The 20,697-nt window shown below is 39.4% G+C and overlaps 1 protein-coding gene across 1 annotated transcript; it reads right to left on the bottom strand.

The window, feature by feature from the left end:
* Positions 1–102: 102 nt before the first annotated feature.
* On the bottom strand, positions 103–18,112 carry SLC35F1 (solute carrier family 35, member F1; the record flags this gene model as incomplete). The annotated part of the gene is given in 5 exon segments (XM_009696806.1): positions 103–198; positions 3,168–3,322; positions 8,560–8,612; positions 12,611–12,767; positions 17,938–18,112. Coding segments are annotated over 5 exon segments (636 nt in total), but the record flags the coding sequence as incomplete, so codon positions are not given.
* Positions 18,113–20,697: the final 2,585 nt, after the last annotated feature.

Here is a 20,697-nt window from a genome sequence, read left to right as displayed (position 1 = left end):
TAATAATAATAATAATAAACCTGTTAAGTTTTAGGACTCTGATGGTCTTTGTTTTTCAAAGCAGGAGATAATTCAGTTGTGCTTAAGAAGAAGGTACAATGATTACAGATAGCTAGGGAAGTTTTGAATATCAAAATTGTATAAAAAGATCAATGTAGTGAGAATTTAAAAAAAGGATTGAAGATATAGAGTTGGATACTTAAATGCTATGGCAGTGGCCAATATTCAGCCACCAAAGAGGCCAGACGCATTTCCCCATCCACTGGAGTATTTGGAATGAATTATTGATTACAGAGGAATTAAAAAGAGAGCTTTTATTTGAGGGATGCAGATAATTTTAAGAATGATGCACTACAATAGAGTCATCTATCTCAAACTGAAAGTCATAAATCATTATATTTTAATATAATAACACCTTGAACAATTAACATCTTGAATTACATCACCAGAGTTCTGCCAAGTTAACATTCTGTATTTCTAACTTCCCTGGGTCTGGGAACTGTTCAATGAGCTCCAAAGATATCTGCATATGGGGTAAGAATAGAAATGCAACTGTTCATAAACTCACTGTCCCGCATGTCATGAAGTTGCAAGTCTGTATTATTAAAAAAAAAATGAAATGCTAACAAATCAAAACACTTCAAACGCAATCCTCTCTTCAGTTTGGTTTCAGAGGCTCTAAAGCCCAGTTAAACTAATTTCCTGCATTTTCCATGGATTTTCATAGATTTACTGCTATAGGTGCAATAAACCTGTCTGGTGATAAAAGTAGCAGCACAGGGGAAAAATTGTAACTGTTTCTTGAAAGCCTCATAAAATTATATTCTGCAAGGGGCACTAAACCACTCAGTTGTCCCTAATCCAGCATAAACCCATTCGCTTCCCTGGGAAGTGGGGCTGCGCCCATCGGCCAGTGCACCAACAGGCAGAAGGAGTTGTGTATCTGAAGGAGACACACAGCTGGGCTGGGAACGAAACAGCTTTTTAGAAGCTAGAAAACAAGGAAATGCTCACAGTCTTACGAGGGGAATTAATTTAGATCATTTAATGTTAACATGTTAGACTTCATTATTGAGTGCAAGTCACACATTTCACAGTTCTACTTCCTCATATAAAATGATACCTGATAGTAAACCAGAAAGAAAAGGAGGAGGTGATCTGACTAAGGATAAAAACATGGGAAGTAACCAGATAACTAAATAGGCTTTCAAATCTAGATGATCTCTGAATATAGCCCCTCTTTTCAAATTTCTTCTGCAATGTAAGTTTGAAGGGTGTGAAAGGAGACACTGACAGCTTGGGAAGTTGATACTACATTTCAGGTAAAGGCCCTTCCACAGAGTCCTGACAAAGGTCTTCTCGTTATCAGCACTTCAGTTGGGAAGAACAAAGGACAGACACACGAATAGTGATGTTCTGAAATAGCTTCCCAAGGAGAGCACTGGAGGTAAAGAACCTAAATAGGCTGAAGTAAGAGTTTGAGAAGAGTTTATGAAGAAGACTCCATGATACAGTTAACTGTGGGAGAATGAGATTTTCAGGTTTCTAATCAGATGAGCAAGGGGCAGATGGGACCACCAGCTACTTCAGAAGGAGAACTCAACCAGTTTATCAGGACAGATGCTTTCAACCAGAAAACCTTCCAGTTCTGAGCCTTCTCCTCTTGAGCACTTTTTCAGTAGAGGTCTTAAAGGGAGGCCAAGGTGCCACTGTGCTCGAGAGCTGACATGCACTTACTGTAGAAAGCTAGGGCATCAATGAGGTTGAAAATTCTGCCTTCCTGGCTCTGCTAATGTACTTAACTATTAGGAAGAACTGAAACCTTCTATGCACTTTCTGTATTTCTAAGGTTTGCATTTGCAAAATTGCCTTTTTTGTTAGGTTTGAGCAATCCTCAGCACAAAGCTGTCCAACCCCTGCTGCCTTTTGAGGCTCTCCTCCTAACAGAGTTTGATTTTGCTGGAACACCACCACCACTGTTTTCAGAATTAAATTTGTCTGTCTTTTACTGTGTAATACAGCCATTTTTCTTAGAAACAGTGGACTAACATCACTAAATATATTTTGCTATGTGTATCAAACAATATTATTAACAGGCGATAACAATTTTCAGCTAATACCTAATGTCAAACACTTTGAAGTGTGGGGCAGAAAGAACAAGGAACCATATCACCATGAGACAGACCTGCGAAGCAGCAGACAACCTCTACATTGTGTCCTTGTTCAGTTTTTTGTTTCTATACTTGCTTTTCTTCTGTCTGCAAAATTCTTAAAAACATAAAACCAAAATAAAAGGCAATAGCAAAAAACAATTTTGTGTTGGACTCTGAAGTTTTGAACTTTCACTGTCTCGTTCAGATTCATTCAGGTACCATTCGGATCACAAGATCTGATTTGAGTTGGTTAGCTACTCAGAATTTTACGGTTTTCCTTTACCTAACACTTCTCTGGGCCACCATTGTAGCTCACAAGTAACCAACCTCTTACGAATAAATGATGGTACAAAGCAATTGCCTCCAGCACCCTGATGATACTTTCATATGATGGACACTGGGAAGGATAGTTGTGAATAATGAAGTGCCATTCCTTGTAACTGGAGACCAAATGTGTGCCTGTACAACACAATGTTTTAAATATTAGAGGATCTGAGAGGTAAAAGTTTAACTTCAACACAAATCTGCTACATGTTTTGGCATTTACACTAATAGGCAAGCCATTGGTTTGGCTGACAAGAAAGATGTAATTCACGGACAATTACAACTTACAAATTCAGAATCAGCATGAATGAAATGACCTTGTTCCCAGGCAAAAAAAAAAAACCTATGGGATTTTTGGAAGAGCCCTCCCCTTCATGCTGCCATCCTGGCTCTGGTCACAGCAGTCGAAAGTTACCTCTGATAAGGAAAATGAAATTAGTGATACAGTTGCTGACGAACAAGTACTCAAATCTTAAAACTCATAACAACAAGATAAATTCTCTCTCTTTAAAAACTAAAAATCATAAAATAAAATTGGTTTTGGTGTGGGAAGCCTGAAGTATAAAAAAATCCACACTTTTCCTGTGTAGAACTAACGAAGTTTGGAGGCTTCTTTTGTTTCATTGTTCTGCATCGATGTTTCTTCAGGCAGACTGCTATTACCCAAATACATCTCTCATTTCCACATACCTTGTAGTGGAAGAGGAATAATCCACAGAAGAGGCTGTACAGGTCAGCCGTGAGTAGGGAGAGGTTGACGGCAGTAGCACTGGTTTTCTTTATGACCACTGGCATAAAACTGTAGAGGCCAAACATACAGGCGCTAAAGCCAACATACAACAAGCCTGCAAAGAGAAACAAGAAGCAAAGTGACCTTTCATAGCCTGCAGAAATGACTTGTGTTGGGAGGAAGAAGGCTGTGTTTTTAGAAAAGAACGAATAATGCTTTTTCAAAGAAACATGGAATCAAATTATTAAGATACACGTATATACAGAGAAACTAAGAACATAATTCTAAGTATATAAGAAAACCAGTGAAAACCATATCAGCTGTGGACACAAGGTCCTTCCTCTGTCGTCTCCGTAACAGCAGTGCTGTTTTACATCGGTGTTTTATACTACTAGTGAATACCTCATGTCCAACATAAATTTGGATGAAATGATGCATTTGGACGCATTAAATCTAGTCTCTTAAGGAGATGAACATCCCCAATACCAACTGAGTTCAGCCGAGTGTTCACACAATATTTTGTGGGAATGGACTCAAAAAACGAATGCAAAAGTATCTGCAAAGGAGTTAATGAGCCAAGGGATGAATGCATGAGGACAGCACTGAAGTGACAGATGTCCTAGTCCTGTTTTGCCACCAAACCTGACAAATTACTTCACAGTTTTTCACTTCTGTTCCTCTACCCCTTTTTGTCTGCCTTCCTTAATAAACCTTTCCAGAGCTGAGACTCTTTCTTGCTATGTGTTTACAGAATGCCTCACACAAATTAGATTGTTAGACACTAATACAATAAAAAAAAAAAATACAGTAAAAATCTAATTTCATTTAAAAATCTAAATAACTTACTGGGAAAGAATTCATTGCTTCAGTTATTACTTGATAAATCCCAAGGCAAATTAATCAATATGAAGTTAAAAAACCAGCAAGCACTTCAGTCATCTGCTTTCATGCAAATGATACTTCTTAGGCTGCTGCATGCTGCAGAATTCCCAGCTGATACGTGCATGAGCCTAAATTTAGACTCACACCAGCTCTTCAGAGCATGCTGTTATTGACTAAAAGTTGCAGAAAATCTGATTGCCAAAGTCCTGAAAGGGATCAGAAGGGGGGAAATAAAAAAGCCCATATGATTTGTATCTGCTTGCAGATCCACTTAGTTAAAAATTCTTAGAAAAGCTATCTAAAGGACAAACCCAGCTGTGATAGTTTGAATCCCTTAGAAGCATCTGAACTGAAGTGTACTTTCATCTGAAACAAATACAGCAGTCACAAAATGTCAGTGTCCATATATCAATTGTTATGTCATGATAATGAATTTATATTCAAAATATAGATAATCATGGTAAGAACTGCTTTTACTAACAGGTAGCAAATTTTTAAGGTGTGCACTCTCTATAGGTAACAATAGCATCAGTCTTAGGTAGTGCTTGAAAGAGTTGTTTTATGCAAACTCTGCAACTCTTTTACAGTAAGCAAATGATGGCATCAAACGGAGCGTAGTTTTGATCAATGAGAAATTGTTTGCATACATGAGCATTAAGTCAGCTTTTCTTCCAGGCTTAAATCAAGAACAAGTCAGGCACAAAAGCCATTCTGGACCCAAAGTCCACATTCTCAAAGCACAGTCTGCAAACCACCAGCTGGTCCACTGAGTCCCTGGTGGTCAGTCTGGTTTAACAGACATATTCAGGTGCTTTGCTGGGTTACGCCCTCAACTAACAGTATAATTTCATCGTACTGCCTTGGTGTTCACATTCTTTGGCAGCCAACTACATGCACTTCACATGCTGCTCTTCCAAAGGGCATTTCAGTTCCAGTGAAAGATTGTTTAAACCGTAGCTGTCCTATCAGAGGTGAATATAAAGTGGCATTTCATTTGCATCTTAAAAATACATGTAATACCCACCAGCTGGATGGCATTTAGTGGTGACAATAAGCAAACTGGAAATAACATATGATTTTCAGATATTGTTTCTTAGAGGGCCAGTTTTCAGACTGAAAATATGTTTTAGTCAAAGGCTTGGAGTCTCGGCTTCCTTGGGCACCCCTGACGTGCAAATGGCACCCAAAATGCCTGCAGCAGGCTCTGGAAGGAAGCAACCTGGTAACTTGGGAGGTGTTTTTGTAAGGATCTGCTGATCAGCTCGTCTGTGTTAAATCCTGAGAAGCTCATCATTCATAACTGTCTGCTTTCAGGTGTGCTGGCATTGTCCTGGACCAAAGGCTTAATGTGCATGAAGGCAGCTTTGGGTGGGATTCATTACACCTAACTGTGGACACATACTGAGGGTTGGTGGTCATTGAAGAGACTGGGAAATTTTAGGGTGCATATTGTCCAACCTCTTTTAGACACTAGCTTTAGCATAGCATGATTTGTGTCATGCCTGTTTATTGTTGCTGATGATAAAGGGAGTCTATTTATCTAAATCAGATGTCCACATCCCAGGTATCTAAAGTTGGTGGAAGGAATCCCATCTCATCTGTCAGTGTTCACCTTGATGGGTAAGGCCATGGGTTTTGCCTGGTTGGGTGTGAATGCCTCACAAGTGTCTGAACTGGGCACTTAGGATCATAGGATCGTGGCATGATTCAGGCTAGAAGGGACCTCAGAAGTCTCTAGTTGAAACCCTGCTCAAACCAGGCTCAGCTGTGAGATCAGACCATGTTGCTCAGGACTTTGCCTAGCCTGGTCTTGAAACCTCTGAGGATGAAGACTACACAACCTCTCTGGGCAACCTGCTCCACTGCCTGCCTGTCTGCGGTGTGAACGAATTTCCATTTATCCAGTCTGAATCTCTCATCTCAGCTTCTGCCTATTGTCTCTCACCCTCCTGCCATGCACTGCCGTGAAGACCTTAGCTCTGCCCTTTTGATAACCTCCTTGTAGGTAACTCCTCGAAGCCTTCTCTTCTGCAGGCTGAACAAGCCCCCATCCCTCAGTATTTCCCCATTTCTCTTAAGACTAGGCATCTTCACACAGATGGGCAGGATCTGCCCCCAGGAACTGCTCTGAAGTAGCCCAAGTACCACCAAGACTAACATGCCTTGGGAACTTTTGTTTCAGTTCCTGAACATGCTGGTTGAAAGCTGCATGTTTTAGCCTTTGTGTTTTTACTCCAAAAGCTATTGTTTCATTGGGACGAAATGGAATCAGTTATGATTTTTCATACCATCTCCTTGGAATAAAGACCATTCAGAAATATTCAAACCCCCTGTAACAAAGGACACTTCCTTGAGATTCAAATTGACTTTTCTCTTAAAATTGGTGTTAGTTTATTTGTTATTATTTCATCTATCACTCTACAAAATGTGTCACGGTCTCATATGAAACCACTCAGTCAGAACAGTATAATCATTCTTCCTTCAGTCAGCTTGTCAGCAAGTATTAATACTTAAACCTTCAAGGATTCAAACAGAGCTACACTGATTTATACTAAGTGTGAAGATGATGCTATCTATCAGGGGAATTTCCAAAATTAAAAGCAGGAGGGCCACAGCCTGTTTTAAACACAACAGACATAACAGATTGGCTTTAGATCTTTATATTCAAAAAATCATTTGCATTTTACATCAGTTGAAAGGTAGCTCATCCATTCTTAATAGCACAATTATGGCAGATGGCAACAGGCCACCTTGAGTTATTTATTAGGTTGCCTGCTGTGACTTTATCACTATCGTTCAGAAGGCTGATGATTTAACTCTGTTGGACTGCAGGTTTGAGTCTGTCGCAATGGATAACTATTCAGGACAAGGCTGTGAACACCCTGACATAGATTTGTCAATCACTACTTGACAACCCTGTATCACTGCCAATGCAACGGAAAGCACACCGAGTGCAGTGCAAGCCAGGAAAGAACACAGAACTACACATAATTGTCACCATTTAATCCGTGTTCAACTACACCGCATTTCCAATTATGGCTCTAACAAAACAAGTACCTACCTATGATGCTCTTGCTAAGGTGATCTCCTCCTTATGAAGCATAGGGACTCTTCAGAATTAGTGACTAACTTTCAATGACATTTTAATGGCATCACAGATCAAGTAAGACTTTATTTTAATAGCACATTTCACTGATATTGAGTTAAAAGAGAACTCCCATGGAAGTGTATAGGACATTTACATGGATAGCAGATTAATTCACTATGACCATTGCTAGTTCCATCAGTACCAGATTAATGATGTCCCTGAGCTCCTTATCATGAAGTATAAACAAACACTGATGCAATTATGCTGATTTTCTCAGATTAAAGAAGGCCAATACACTTATAGTACTCAGTCGAACGTGTTTCTCCATGGATACTTTAAATTGATTTGTCATTTAGTTTCACAGCTCAGCCATCAAATCTCCAAGACTTCTAGGTGCAGTGTTTTTTGAAAGATGCACTGCTTTTATTAAGGTTTATGATGACGAAAGGAAATAGCGAACTAAATTTCAAGAAAACAATGGTGTGTTCCATAACTTGTATCCCCTGTCCTCAGGGATTCCCCACATAATCTTGTTTGTGCCTTTGCACACTTCTGAGCTTAAATTTTGATGTTCATTCTGAAACTAAGTAACAAACTATTGTCAATGAATTGCCAAAGATTGAATCACCTGCTAAGTATATCAGTTCTATGCTATTAGTATTCTTTTATTTCTTCTATTGTCATAAATAGTAAAAGAGTGATTATAGGGACTCTCCTAAATGTGGATTTGCTTTTAGAGCAAATAATTTGTTGGACTAATTAGAAAGGAGTTTTAGATCATAAACTCAGCCCCCAAACTGAAATGGGAAAATGCAATCCACTGCATAGCAGAACACCGTAAGAGCTTCATTGTGCATGATGCTACCTTATTTTGTCTAAAAGACACATCTGTTATATTCCACCAAGACTATTTGGAAAGCAAGTAACCATTTGCATACAAAAATGCTCCCCTTGGAAATGAGTTTATGAGGCTATAATATGCAATGCAAGTACTTTTTTAGTTTTTTTGTTAGGTTCCAATTTCTTTCTTTGGCATTCATTGAAAAGCTTTGGCTTTTAATGACTACCTCATTTATTTGTCCTAGTGTTGCACTGAATCTTAGAACTGGAAGCCCATTATTGTTCTACTTCACGGCTGTCTGAATAATTATCTTATGGCATTCTTATGCTTAACCTAATGGTGCAAGGAAGGCATAATATGGCAATGGGAGGACAGATCATTTAAGAAAGGTTATAAGGCACATGGCTCAACTTCTGGCAGTAACTGGCGGAAAAGTCACAAACGTTGGCTCCTGTGAAACTTTGTGCCTGCCTCCCCAAACACTGGTTGTCTCCACGCCTCCTTCAGCAACTATCTTCAATGAGATAAAGGGTTTTCTTACCTATTTGCCAATCCCAGGGAACTTTCAACAGCTCTTTGTGTTCCATGATTGCACTATAAGAGAAGAGAAAGCAAAATTTGATGGAAGAGAACAGACGTTAAATTACTTCCACTCATTCAATTCAAATGCTGGACAAAACAACATAAATAACCTTATAACAAAAAATCTCTGTAGGAACCAAATGCAATCAGACTTTGCTAATCCACTCTGGCATTATCCCTATGCCTGTGTATTTGAAAGATCTTCAGGGCAGTAATCAGATGTGATAGCATACAATTTCCACTGGTTTATTTGCAGCTCTCTGTATACCTGGTCAAAGTACCCATCCCCCTATATATTCAATCCTCTTGTACACTTCTGACTTAATATTCTGAAAGCTTTTGAACTTTAATGATTAATTATGTATCTGCCTGATTTATTCACTCTTCAGAGCGGCTCTGCAGTGTCAAATAAATAGATATCACAGGCTGGCTTTGGGGAGAATACTGTGATTCGTTACACAATGAGAGAGATCAAATAGTCACAGCAATGAAAGTCAGGAAACAAAGTGAAGGATGGGCCAAGCTGCAAAGGTCTACTTTCAATATCTTGTAAGTCTTGCATTGTACATTAATATCAAAATCCCAGATCCAGAAAATTCTAAGGTGGCAACAAGTTAGCTCTTCCCAATCCAGGCAAACAGACCCTTTGAGATTAGGTATCGCATGAGCTAGGTCTTCACTCAGCTAATCGCTTTCTCTGATCTGCAATTTCCAGATAACTCCTGCTGTGCAGAACTCTGCATGCTAGTCTGGACACTATTTTAAACAAGTATAAAACATGGAATTACACTGATTGAAAAACAAAGTGTCTAGTACAAAAGGTGGCACGTGGAAGACCAAGTCTAACAGTAAAACTGCAGGAACTCAGTGCCTTCCAGATTAATCTGGTCTGGAGAGCTGCATCCTGGAAATTCTAATTTGCTTGCTGCTGATGTGTGGCAAATCTAATGCTACGTATAGAATAATAAGATTATTTTGTCTGCAAAATAACTAAATTAAAAGTGTCTTTACATGCATAAGGCATATGTCTCTCCTATCAGTAATTCCTGAAGAATATCATGAAAACAGACTGCAATGTCTCTCTTTCTGGCAAACAAATTTTGATATAATTTAAATGTAGGAACATTGCCTTCATACTATTGCCTATCTGATACAAAAGAAGTATAAAACAATATGCTATAGTCTGTGATTCATTATGATCTGTGAAACAAAGAGAAGTAACAGCAACTTTGCCAGAAGTTGCCATTTAGTGATGCCAAATTCACTGAAGAATTGGAACCACAATGATCTTTGAAAGGTTGTGGTGATTGGAGAAGGTCCCTGATGACTGAAAAGAGACAAATGCAACATCCATTTTCAAAAAGAGCAAAAACTATAGCCTGGTCAGCCATATGCTAACTTTTGGGAAGATTATGGAGCAAATCTTCCCAGAAGCTATTTACAGGAAATTAGGAAGACATCACTGGAAACAGCCAGCACAGACTTTTCAAGGGTAAACCACACCTGATCAAACTGATTGCCTTCTATGATGAGATGACTGGCTCAGTAAATAAAGGAGCAGGCATGAATGAAAGGATGAGGTGTAACCTACCTTGACCTTAGCAAAGCTTCCAACATGATTTCCTAAAAGATCCTTTGAGTCTGAAGAGGTATGGACTAGATGGGTGGACTACCCACAATGTAGTCTGAGGAAAAGGGCCAAGAGAAACCTCATGAAGTTCAAGAAAAGCAAATATGAACTCCTGCACCTGGGGTGGAATAACCCTATGCAACAGTACAGGCTGGGAGCTGAATGGATAGAAAGTTCCTTTTTAGAAATAAACTTTGAAGTCCTGGTAGACATCAACCTGAACATGACTCAGCAATGTGTCCTTGGAGCAGAGAAGACCAACAGAATCCTGGGCTATGTTAGTAAGAATCTGGCCAGCAAGTTGAAGGACATGATTTGTGAGGCAGCAGCTGGAGTACTGTATCCAGGAATAAGACAGACTTTTACAAATTCGAAGGACTACAGTGGAGCTCCATCATAATGGTCAGGCAGCTGGAGCACATGTTGTAAGACGAGATGCTGAAACAGCAGGGTTTGTTCAGTGTGAAGAAGAGAAGGCTAAGATGGGGGGAAGGAGGACGGGACAATAAATTTGCTGTCTTAACTACCTAACGGGTAGTTACAGAAAAGATAAGACTCATACTTTTCTTGGAGATGCACAACAAAAGGATGAATGACAATGGACACAAGTTGCAATGTGGGAAACTCTGATTACATATAATGAAAAAAAAATACTGGGCAAACACTGGAACAGGTTGCCCAGTAGGACTAGCATTTCAATTCTTGAAAATATTAAGAAGTCAACTGTACAAGTTCCTAAGCAACATGACATAACTTTGAAGTTAGCTTTGAGCAGGAGCTTGAACTCGACGACCTTCAGCGGTCCATTACAAAGTAAGTTATTCTATGATTGTGTGATTCTACTCTGTGAACACATAGCTACGTGACATCTGCTCTTCATTACAGGCAAAGGTAAGAAAATGCTGAATTGCTTCATGGAACTAAGTAGCAGAAATATTATTGGCCTGTCCTGATATGCAAGCTTTTTCCACCTTGTTAAAAAAGTACATATATGAGCTAAGTATGGTTGGGTCTCCACAAAGTGCCACAAAAGCACTAGCAGCAAAAATCTGCAGAGGCCGGGGGAGCAAAAGCTGCTGGTGAGAACTTCTGGGCTAATGGTTGAGTAGGAAAACATTAGGGCTTTCAGCAAATAAATGATTTCTTATTGTTTCCTTCCAGTTGTGTCCTCTGTATACAAAGATGCCTTGTTCCAGCACCAGCTTCTTCTCCCCAGCAAAACAACTCACAGACCCTGAATTGTGACTAACTGCTTGGGTCAAGAGGGGGTAATGGCACTATAATTAAATTCAGGAATACGAGACATGTACATGGCAGTTTACAGACACAGAGCAAGACAAGGGCGCTGCCTTGATGCCCTTAGAATCAGTTAGTATCTACCTATCATGGACACTGTAGGTAACAAAAATGCTTTAGCCAAAGATGCAAGGCACATTTACGTGCTCTTGAATGCCATATTTTTAAAATAGGAACCACTTGTGTGGCAGCCAGTTAATATAAATCATTTTAAGTCACGTGTTCAGATCCCACATAAATATAATAAGTTTTCTGGCTAAAGAAATAGAACTAATTAAGTGGGAACTGATGGGTCGTTGCTTTGATCAGTCCCTGTTCCTAGAAGCTGAGTAGCTCAGATGAGCAGGGAAGTAACTTGGATTTGACTAAAAATCAAAAGTAATTCTGTGTGACAAGCAACAGTGACGGATCTGCATAAAATGTAGCGATCTTTCATGGTGACTTTTACTACACTTTCATCAGTTGCGGTATTACAACACTGGAAGCTACCTTCCAGCTCTTAGGCTTGCAAGTGAGATGCTCATTAGATACATGTGGATAGAGACAGTTTCTGAAATCCATGTGACATCCACCTGAGTACTAAATATTTTGAAGTGAAAGGCTGGTTTCTTAAAGGCTTTTTCATTATTTCTGCCACATCATAATGTATTTACAGAGGATGAGCCAATTAGTAAAATACCTTCTGACTGGACATGTTTTCTACCTGTTTAGAAATCTAAGTGACTTTTTAAAAAGTATGAAACAGAACCAGAGAGAGTTGTAGATTTCGTTATTCACAGATCAGACCAACATGTGAAGTATCCACCTGTCTTCCAGCAACAAGATGGTAGGACGTCTCCTACTCCTCCCTCCCCACGTGACTACTCCAGGACACCAGTCCTTGAATTAGACTACTTAGGTACAAATTTGTCTTATTATTCAAATCCACCAATCTGAAATATGAAAACCAATGCAAATTCCAGAATTAGAGGACATCTGCTCTCCACAGGTAATGGCTACCTTTGAAGAGAGCATTAGACTGCCTCAATGGAGGCCACAGCTGAACTTATTTGAATGACTTTGGGGCTCAAACCTGCTCACTTACAGCTGAATTCCACTGAAGAAGGAGCCAAAGAGTCCGATCATGCCCAGGAATTCCACTCGACTCAGATTTCGGACGATATACTCCTCACAAACGTTTGAGATGCCATATAGCGTTGCTCCGCCCAGTACCAAGAGATCCCCTATCAGTTTATTTTCACCTAGGAATAAACAGGGGAAAAATCAGAATGTCTCAACGCAACAATCTTTTGTCTAGAACCATTGCAGGTTCTTCCCTACAGATTTCAATCCTCAGTCGCTAAGTAGCCCATATCTGGGTTAAGCAGCTGAATGTAAACATTCTGTCATTTTAACCATTTTCATTCAATACCTGAGCAAAATCTAGCAGAGGCAAAGGGAGAGTACTATCTGTGCTGTAGATAAAAGAATCTGACAGAATCTGAAAAATTTGTAAAAAAATATAGAAACCAAGTGGCACTCTTCAGTGACTAATCCTTTTTATTTTATTATTACTTTTTTTGTAGCTAGAATGTGACTCAGCTATATAGAGCAGTTTGCATCTCATCTTGAAATCTAACCAGTCTAAAACATATTCAGTATATAGATATGAAACCAACTGAAAAATTCCATGTACCTGTGAAATGAGTGAAGAAATGATTACAACCCCAATATTGACCTCATTCTCACATGAAGCTGTTTGACAAGAAAGAGAGGAGGAAGGATGGGGTGTAGACAGGGTGATGATAATGACAGATTTTTAAAAGAGGTTCAATTAACATAGCGGTACCTAATGCATGCAATGAACACTAAGATGTATTTTCAGTACCTCCAGGTATATATAATTACTAAAACATTGTATTATCAAAGACTGTTTGAAATCTTTTTAAGTCTTGGAGGCTTTTATTATTGGGTGCAGGGAGGGCTGATCAAGATCAAGTTTCAGCTTGAAAACTGAAGTCTTGGCTTTGCAAACTGATGCATCCAATTCCCTCTGCACATATGGCTTGTTAAATGATTTCTACAAGAGCTACGGCTTCACAAAGCTGTCAGACATTGCTGCAGAACCATATTCTGAAGGGCTGGATATAACGGAATTTCTTTTGAAAAGGTTCAGTAGAAATGCTGAAGTACTAGACTGTTTTGTTTCGGTTTGTTTTTTAAAGAAACTTTGTTTTCTTTTACAATACCTATGGAAGCCAAATATTCTGACTGGTTCAACATGATCTTTTCAACATTTTTCTTTATAGAGCTCTTTTAAGCTTTCACTTTTCATTCCAAACTACAACGCTGAAAATTTACAGTGAAAAGAAATTTATGAAAATAAGAATGGTCATAACAGGACAGACCAAGGGTTCATTTATTCAGTATCCTCTTTCCAACACTGGCTATAAGCACCAGACAAGTATAAGTTGTTTAGGGACAAACAGGAATGGGGTAAAGTTTAAAATACTCCCAGTAATACTCTCTTCGTCTCCAACATTTTTCAGCTCAGAGGAGATGTGGCTTCTGTGTATTTAGCAAACATTACTAGATTTCTCTTTTGTGTATTCATTCAGTCTCTCACTGAATTTCTCTTTTGCATGTACCCTGACTGACAGCATGTTTATATTTGACCATTTATCTTTTTAAGATTTAGTACTTATTTTCCTTTTAGCCTTCTTTTGCAATCAGCCATGGAAGACGCCCTTAATTTAAAATAAGCATCAGCACTTTACAAAACCTCTTCATACCCCTGATGAATTTGATGTTCCACAGTGGCTCCAATCACCCCTCACTGAGCTCATTCATTTGGTATTTATTACAGCTACTCACTGACACTTCAGGGAAGTACCGCTGAAAAAGCTTTTGACCTTAGAGCTTGGCTGTGCTGAACTGCTGAGACAAAAATACCATCCTTTTGCATCTGCGAAACAAAGACGGCTCAGAGGCTGAGCGTCTTCATAGAGATGGGATGGCCCCGAGCACCACACAGCGATGGCTCTCCCCAAAGCGCACTCACGCTCACAGTGTGAGCCTCAACCTCCAGGGCTTTCCCAGAAGAAGCAGCCAAGATCTGGTCAGAGCACAGGACTGCCCAGCCCAGGACCCTCTGGCACTGGGCAGCACAGGGCGGCTGAGGAAAGCATAAAGAAACTGGGAAGAACAGAGGGATTTTTATCAGTCAATTCTCAGTAGATGAGGGATTTTCTGAGATGGAAGTTGCATTAGACCATCAAACTTCATAGATCTTCAGGGATTCTTCATTAATATGTGTAAAGTCTGTATATTTTTGGCCTACTATTAAAACGTACTTCATGTTTTTAGTTTTTAAGCCTGATAGCTCAAAATTATATTTGGCATCCCATAATTTTCTGATTGTGCAAAATATTTAAGAATCACTCTGTATTGACCCTTTCCATACCACCGAAGACTTCATGTATCTTTATCGTATTCTGTCTCTTTCTTGCCTTTTCTGAGAGATGAAAAATCCCTGTCTGTCTCCAGTCTCTTCATCCTGAAGCCATTTTGTGCCCTTGAACAACTTTCTCACCTTTCCCCATTGCTTCTATAGGCTTATTTTCTGGTCATTTCTTTTTGAGATGCAATGACTAGAGTAATACATGGTACTCAAGAGGTTAGTGCATCAAAATTTTATATACTGACATAAAAATGTTTTATATTGTATTTTTGGTTTCCTTCCTAATAATTCCTAGCATCCTGGTTGTCAAATGCCTTTTCTTTGCTTCCTCAAGAGGCTGACTTTGGAACTTTCCCCCAAGACTGACATATCCTAATAGACATATTTTCATGGGTGTAAAATCCACATGCATCTACTTGTTTCATTGCTAAGGAAATATATATCAACTGTCTAGAGGCATTCTAAAGACTTTTAGGTTAATATAGTTGTACTTGACCAATTTAATGGCATAGGTCATTCTTCTGAAGAAACATAGGGCATAGCTTGGCAAAACACGCTTTGCATTAACCATTGTTCGCACATTTAATGTTCTCTGGAAGCAGAAGTCATATAGTCCAGAGAGGAGGTAATGTTTTGGGGACTAGTTATAGTACTATAGTGTAACATAAACCATTTAAACATAAACTATGTTCTGACACAATTGCTTTTTGCAATCTCACTAGGTCACTTTGCCACGTTTTTACGTTAACTTCCAGCATTAAGAGGTGTTTCTTTTTGCTTTTGGTTGTAATTAGTGATGATCATAATATCTAAAAATCATCCTCAATGTGTCCCATCTTAGACCAAACATACTCTCATTAACAAGACTGAAACGACTGGTTTTCAGAGACTGTGGTAAGCTAAAGCTGTGAAGTCCTTTGAAAAATCTGGATGAAAAACTTAGACCTCTGTGTCTTAGACCTCTGTGTATTACAGGTGCACAAGTACCAAGGTACCTCAGGGGTATTAGTTCAGGAAAATGTTATTTTAATTTATACTTGGCATGTAAGGTGATAAAGCACAAAGTACTTGATAGTAATTGTTTTTCCCAAGAGAAAAGTAAACTACCATATATTTACTGAAAGTTCAGAGCATGCCTGCACATTATACCTAATTCCTGCAGATAGTTTGGAAAATACTTGTTAATCTCTCCGTGATGTATTTTAAATTCATGTTCCCTTACTGTCAGAGCTGGCAGGCTAGATTGCTGTATGCAGCAGGTGCCTAGCAGAGCCTTACAGCACTTCTAATACAGTAACTAGTATGGTCAACAGGGGCACACAGGTGTCAACACATCTTTTCCCCTAAAATATAGGATAAACAGAGGAGTTTACTGGGGACTGATACAGCATTATTGCTTTTGGTGTATTCCTTACTTTTGTTTGCCCAGTCCTAGGAAATATCCTACAAATGGTGTGGAACTCATTTCTTTTGCTGACAAAACTTCTTTTTATTCGTAGATTTTTAATGTATAGTTTTACCCCTTCAGATAAATTAAACCAGCTGACCTATTTTACTCTGTTAAAGACAACATCACTAATAACATCATTTTGCCACTTAAAAAAACCCCTGAAGACTCTCTGCGTAGCAATAAGCATGGACACAGTTTTTCATGTGTAGGTCCAAATTAAAAGGCAATAATGCATTTTAACAGATTATTCTGGACAAATTTACCTAACAGCTATACCCGTGGTTTAGCAATGAATACAGCAAATAATATCTAATTATTGCAGTTGGATGGCAAAGTGTCAGTGTTCTTCAATCTGTTCCTTGTCCACTGAGGTCCATCGCTGAGCCCACACGCTCCTGCTGATCCACAACTCACCTGCCCTGGCATGTTACCCTCTAGATTACACGGACACAAGATGTTTCCTCTGGAACCCAGGGTTGAAATCCCAATCCCTCTGAAATCAGGCATTCCCAATGCAGTATATTCTTTCCTTTTTAGCTGGGGCAGGGCTATTTCTGGAGGAAACCTCCTTTTAGGATAGAGGACAGGGATAAAAGGGAGCAGGGAGATAGGGTGAGTACTGTCACAAACTCCCTTGTTTTATTTAGTAGCATCCTGGCAAATGCAGTTCTTACAGCACTTGCATTTGTATTCAGAAAGCTGAGTCAAGAATTTTAAATCCCAGTGTATTATGCTCAGCTCACAATTCAGTGCTTTTAATTAAGAATGAAAACTGTGCCTAATTGACAATCTTTGAAAAGAATTTCCAGCCTTCCCACATCATTTGGGTTGGCACTAGAGAAATCAATGTGACAGAGGAAGTTGATCGATGAAATCTAACTCTGTCTAGTCTGCGTTAATAGCTACACACATATCATTCACATGACGCCACACATAAAAAAGAGCATTTTACACACAAGAATGTTCTTTTCAACAATGATGCAGGCAAATCCTAAACCTTTACTCTGAGACTGTGTGCAGAACCCAATTGGTACAGTTAGTATGGAGGTTCGGTGTCTTTTAGCAGCTACCCAGTGACCCTTCCTCCGTACAAAAAAGGAGCAAAGTTCAGGAGAAGTAAGAGTACACAGTGGACGTGAGAGGCGCTTATGACTCAAAGATGTAGCCAATTTGGAAAGGAAGCATTTGAGGTTTGCAGTCAAACAACTAAGCCAAAACTGAATGAAACTACATGCATTTGGTTTGTCCCCAGGCCTGCACAGAGGGTGACCTGCGTTGCAGACGCAGGGTCCCTGAAGTTCGTTTGCAGCAGTGCTGACTTCTAAGTGTCAACTCATTTTTGTTCTCTGTCCCTTCTGACAAGGAAGCAACTTTCAAAGGTGCAGTGCTTTGGATCCATGAAGGCACAGGATTTCTCGCCAATTCTCCCTTTTTTTTTTTTTTTTTGTCCCAATCTGACATGTTCCGGTCAATGGTTTCTCTGAACAGAACTTGGTCATACAACCCATCCATCCTTACTCACCTGCTCCTTGCTGTCTCCCAACGAGGACATCTGCTCCTGCCATGCAGCCCATGCCCAGAATGCAGACCACGATCCCAATGAAATGTACTGCCTTGTATCGTACCAGTAAGAAGAACCAGGAGAGCAGTATCACCACTGGGATGACAAAACAGTCTAGGAGCTGTCAAGAAAGAGAGGAAAAATCAACAAATCAACCTGCTAACACTTTGCCCTAAAATACCAGGACAAATTCCAGCCGGGGGAGTAGGGTTATTTAGTTAGTAATGGCACTTTCTACCAGACAGAAAGTGTACTCAAGCGGTTATGTCATCCATCAGAGGATAAGACTATTCTGTTTATGACTATTCCACAAATCCAAGAGAGCTATTGCTCTATGGTACCACCCAAAAGCACTGCCTTGCTCTTGGATTCAGATGCATATTTCAAATCCATGGGAAAGAAACCTGGGCCAAAAGAGAGCCACATCACTCCATCCGGTCCTTACCTCTGGTGATTAATGGACAAAGACTGAGGGCAGTTTTCCTGCAGTCTAGACATATGCTTTAATTCAGTCATTTCAGGTCCAATTAGGAGGAATGTTCATAACGCACAAGTTGACCAGATTTATTAAATCTGGCCATATAAATCAAGGGGTTTCTGCATGCAGAATATTTATGAAAAATCTATCCCCTGTGGGGACTGTTAACTCCTTGAAAATACAGTCCCATATGCTGCTCAAGAAAATAAAAAACAACAAAAAACCACCTTGCCTGCAGTGCAAGAAACTCAGTCTTCTTGCCAATAGACCCTGGGTAAGAGCCTTCTCAATGAAGTGTTACAAAACACAATCTTTAATCGTTTTTTTTTTTTTCAGAGACAATCAGCAATAAACCCAGAGAATCTGTGATAATAAAAGAAACGCACCAAATGTTGGTGAGAGGACCATGAGATATTAAAATTAAAATATGTTCTAGAAACTACCAGTATGTCACCAGGAAACAAAAATCCTGGGTAAGAAACACCCAAAGAAACTTGACTTTAATCCCACTTCCTAAAAGGTTACAGATAATTAAGAACTGCGATTCTGTGGACTAACAATGGGATTTAATAAATTGTGCAGGGTACACTACTGTTCCATGCCAACTGATACAGCAGGAACTAGAGCTATATGATTGTACCTTCTTCCTAATGAAAATGTCTGGAGCAACCAAAGGAGGAGACTGTGTCCATAGTTCTGGAAAACTTCTCCAGATGTTGTTACCTTGATTTTAGATGATGCAATTTGGTTTTTCTTCCCTTTGGGCCTATTACCTGCTACTTGTAATTTACCACTAAGCACACCAAGTATTATCAAATAATGATCACATCCCTCTTAACTTCTTTGTCTGTGCATGCGTTATCTGAAGAGAAAAACATTTTTTGATGATTTCATGAATTTCAGTGCTTAGAAAATTATTCTTTACATGTGAGATACCTATGTAATGAATATTAAATTTGAGGGATCAGCAAAAAAATAAAAGTCAATTTCTGGACTAAGGATAATTTCCCTGAAACTTTTTTTTGAAAAACAAGAGTGTGCAGTGGAAACTCATCCATTTCAAAGATTTTCCAGACAGTGAGTGACCAAAGCCTTCAGAAGAGAACCGGTTCTCAGCGGGACCACGTTACTCTCGGGAGGCCCAAGCAGTCCCAAAGAACTGCAGAACAGATGAGAGAAATTACAAATGGGAAAGGTCCGTGCTAAAAGCAGGATCCGCATGTAAAATGAGAGCTAATCATCTAAAAAGCATGGTCAGGCCTCCACAGTGAAAACTTCCTCCAGCAGTCCTCAAAACGCCATCCTTCACCGACCAAAACTTGAAAAGGGACAAAGTCTGAAAGAACTGCAACAAGCTCCTTCGTCGGCACAGGGCATCTGCTCTGCTTCTGAAGAGCCTGTAACGTCTACAGTGTGTAATACAGCCAACGCTCAAGTAACTAGTCTTTGCACAAGCACACGTATACAGGACACCACACACACAAGAACAACTTCAGAAGCTGTGCTGCAGGAAGGGGTGGTGGCGGGACTATCGGGCGTATGCATTAAATCCTGGCCCGCGGAACGGGCGAGGGGACACATGGACTTCTCCTGTCACTGCAAGGAGGGACAGGGCTTTAAATTAGCTTGAATTTAATTTATAGTACATAAAGTTCAGTTGTTTACCAGTATTTCTCTAAGAATCATCTTCGATATTTTCATATTTTCCTTCTTTTTAATTGCTTATTCAAAAGGTATTGCCTATACCCTGTCATTATGTTAAATTGAGTGACCTGATTTTAATCAACATTCTTGTTAATCACAGAAGTTACCAGATCTCACTAAACTAAAAGAAAACATATTTCCTATTTTGATATGGGAAGATAACAAAACTGATAGGAGTGTGTGGCGTAGACCACGTTCTTTGATGCTGCTGTGTTTGTCTGTGGTTTTCTTCAGTCACAGCTCTGAACTGCACGGCTTTAGAAGGCAGGATACAAAAACATATAATCTATTGATACACTGTCCTACAGAAACTCCTTCCTATTATAAAAATGCTGTGGTGTTGTAGAGATTGAAGATTATTATTTGACTCTAAAAGATACCACACTGCATCTAAGTCTATTGATGATACACATTGTTGAAATGTATTTCCTCTGATTACTTGTTTGTTAAGTTACGTTGACTTTATTATACTTGCGAATCAGAGTCAAATACTTTCTTGCTAACAGTAAATATCCAGTCTTTGATCTCACAAATTCAGC

This window comes from Cariama cristata, unplaced genomic scaffold, assembly GCF_000690535.1.
Source record: "Cariama cristata isolate BGI_N322 unplaced genomic scaffold, ASM69053v1 scaffold5573, whole genome shotgun sequence".
NCBI lineage: Eukaryota > Metazoa > Chordata > Aves > Cariamiformes > Cariamidae > Cariama > Cariama cristata.
Note: the sequence above shows the minus strand (reverse complement) of the source record. Positions and strands in the feature narration are given on the sequence as shown.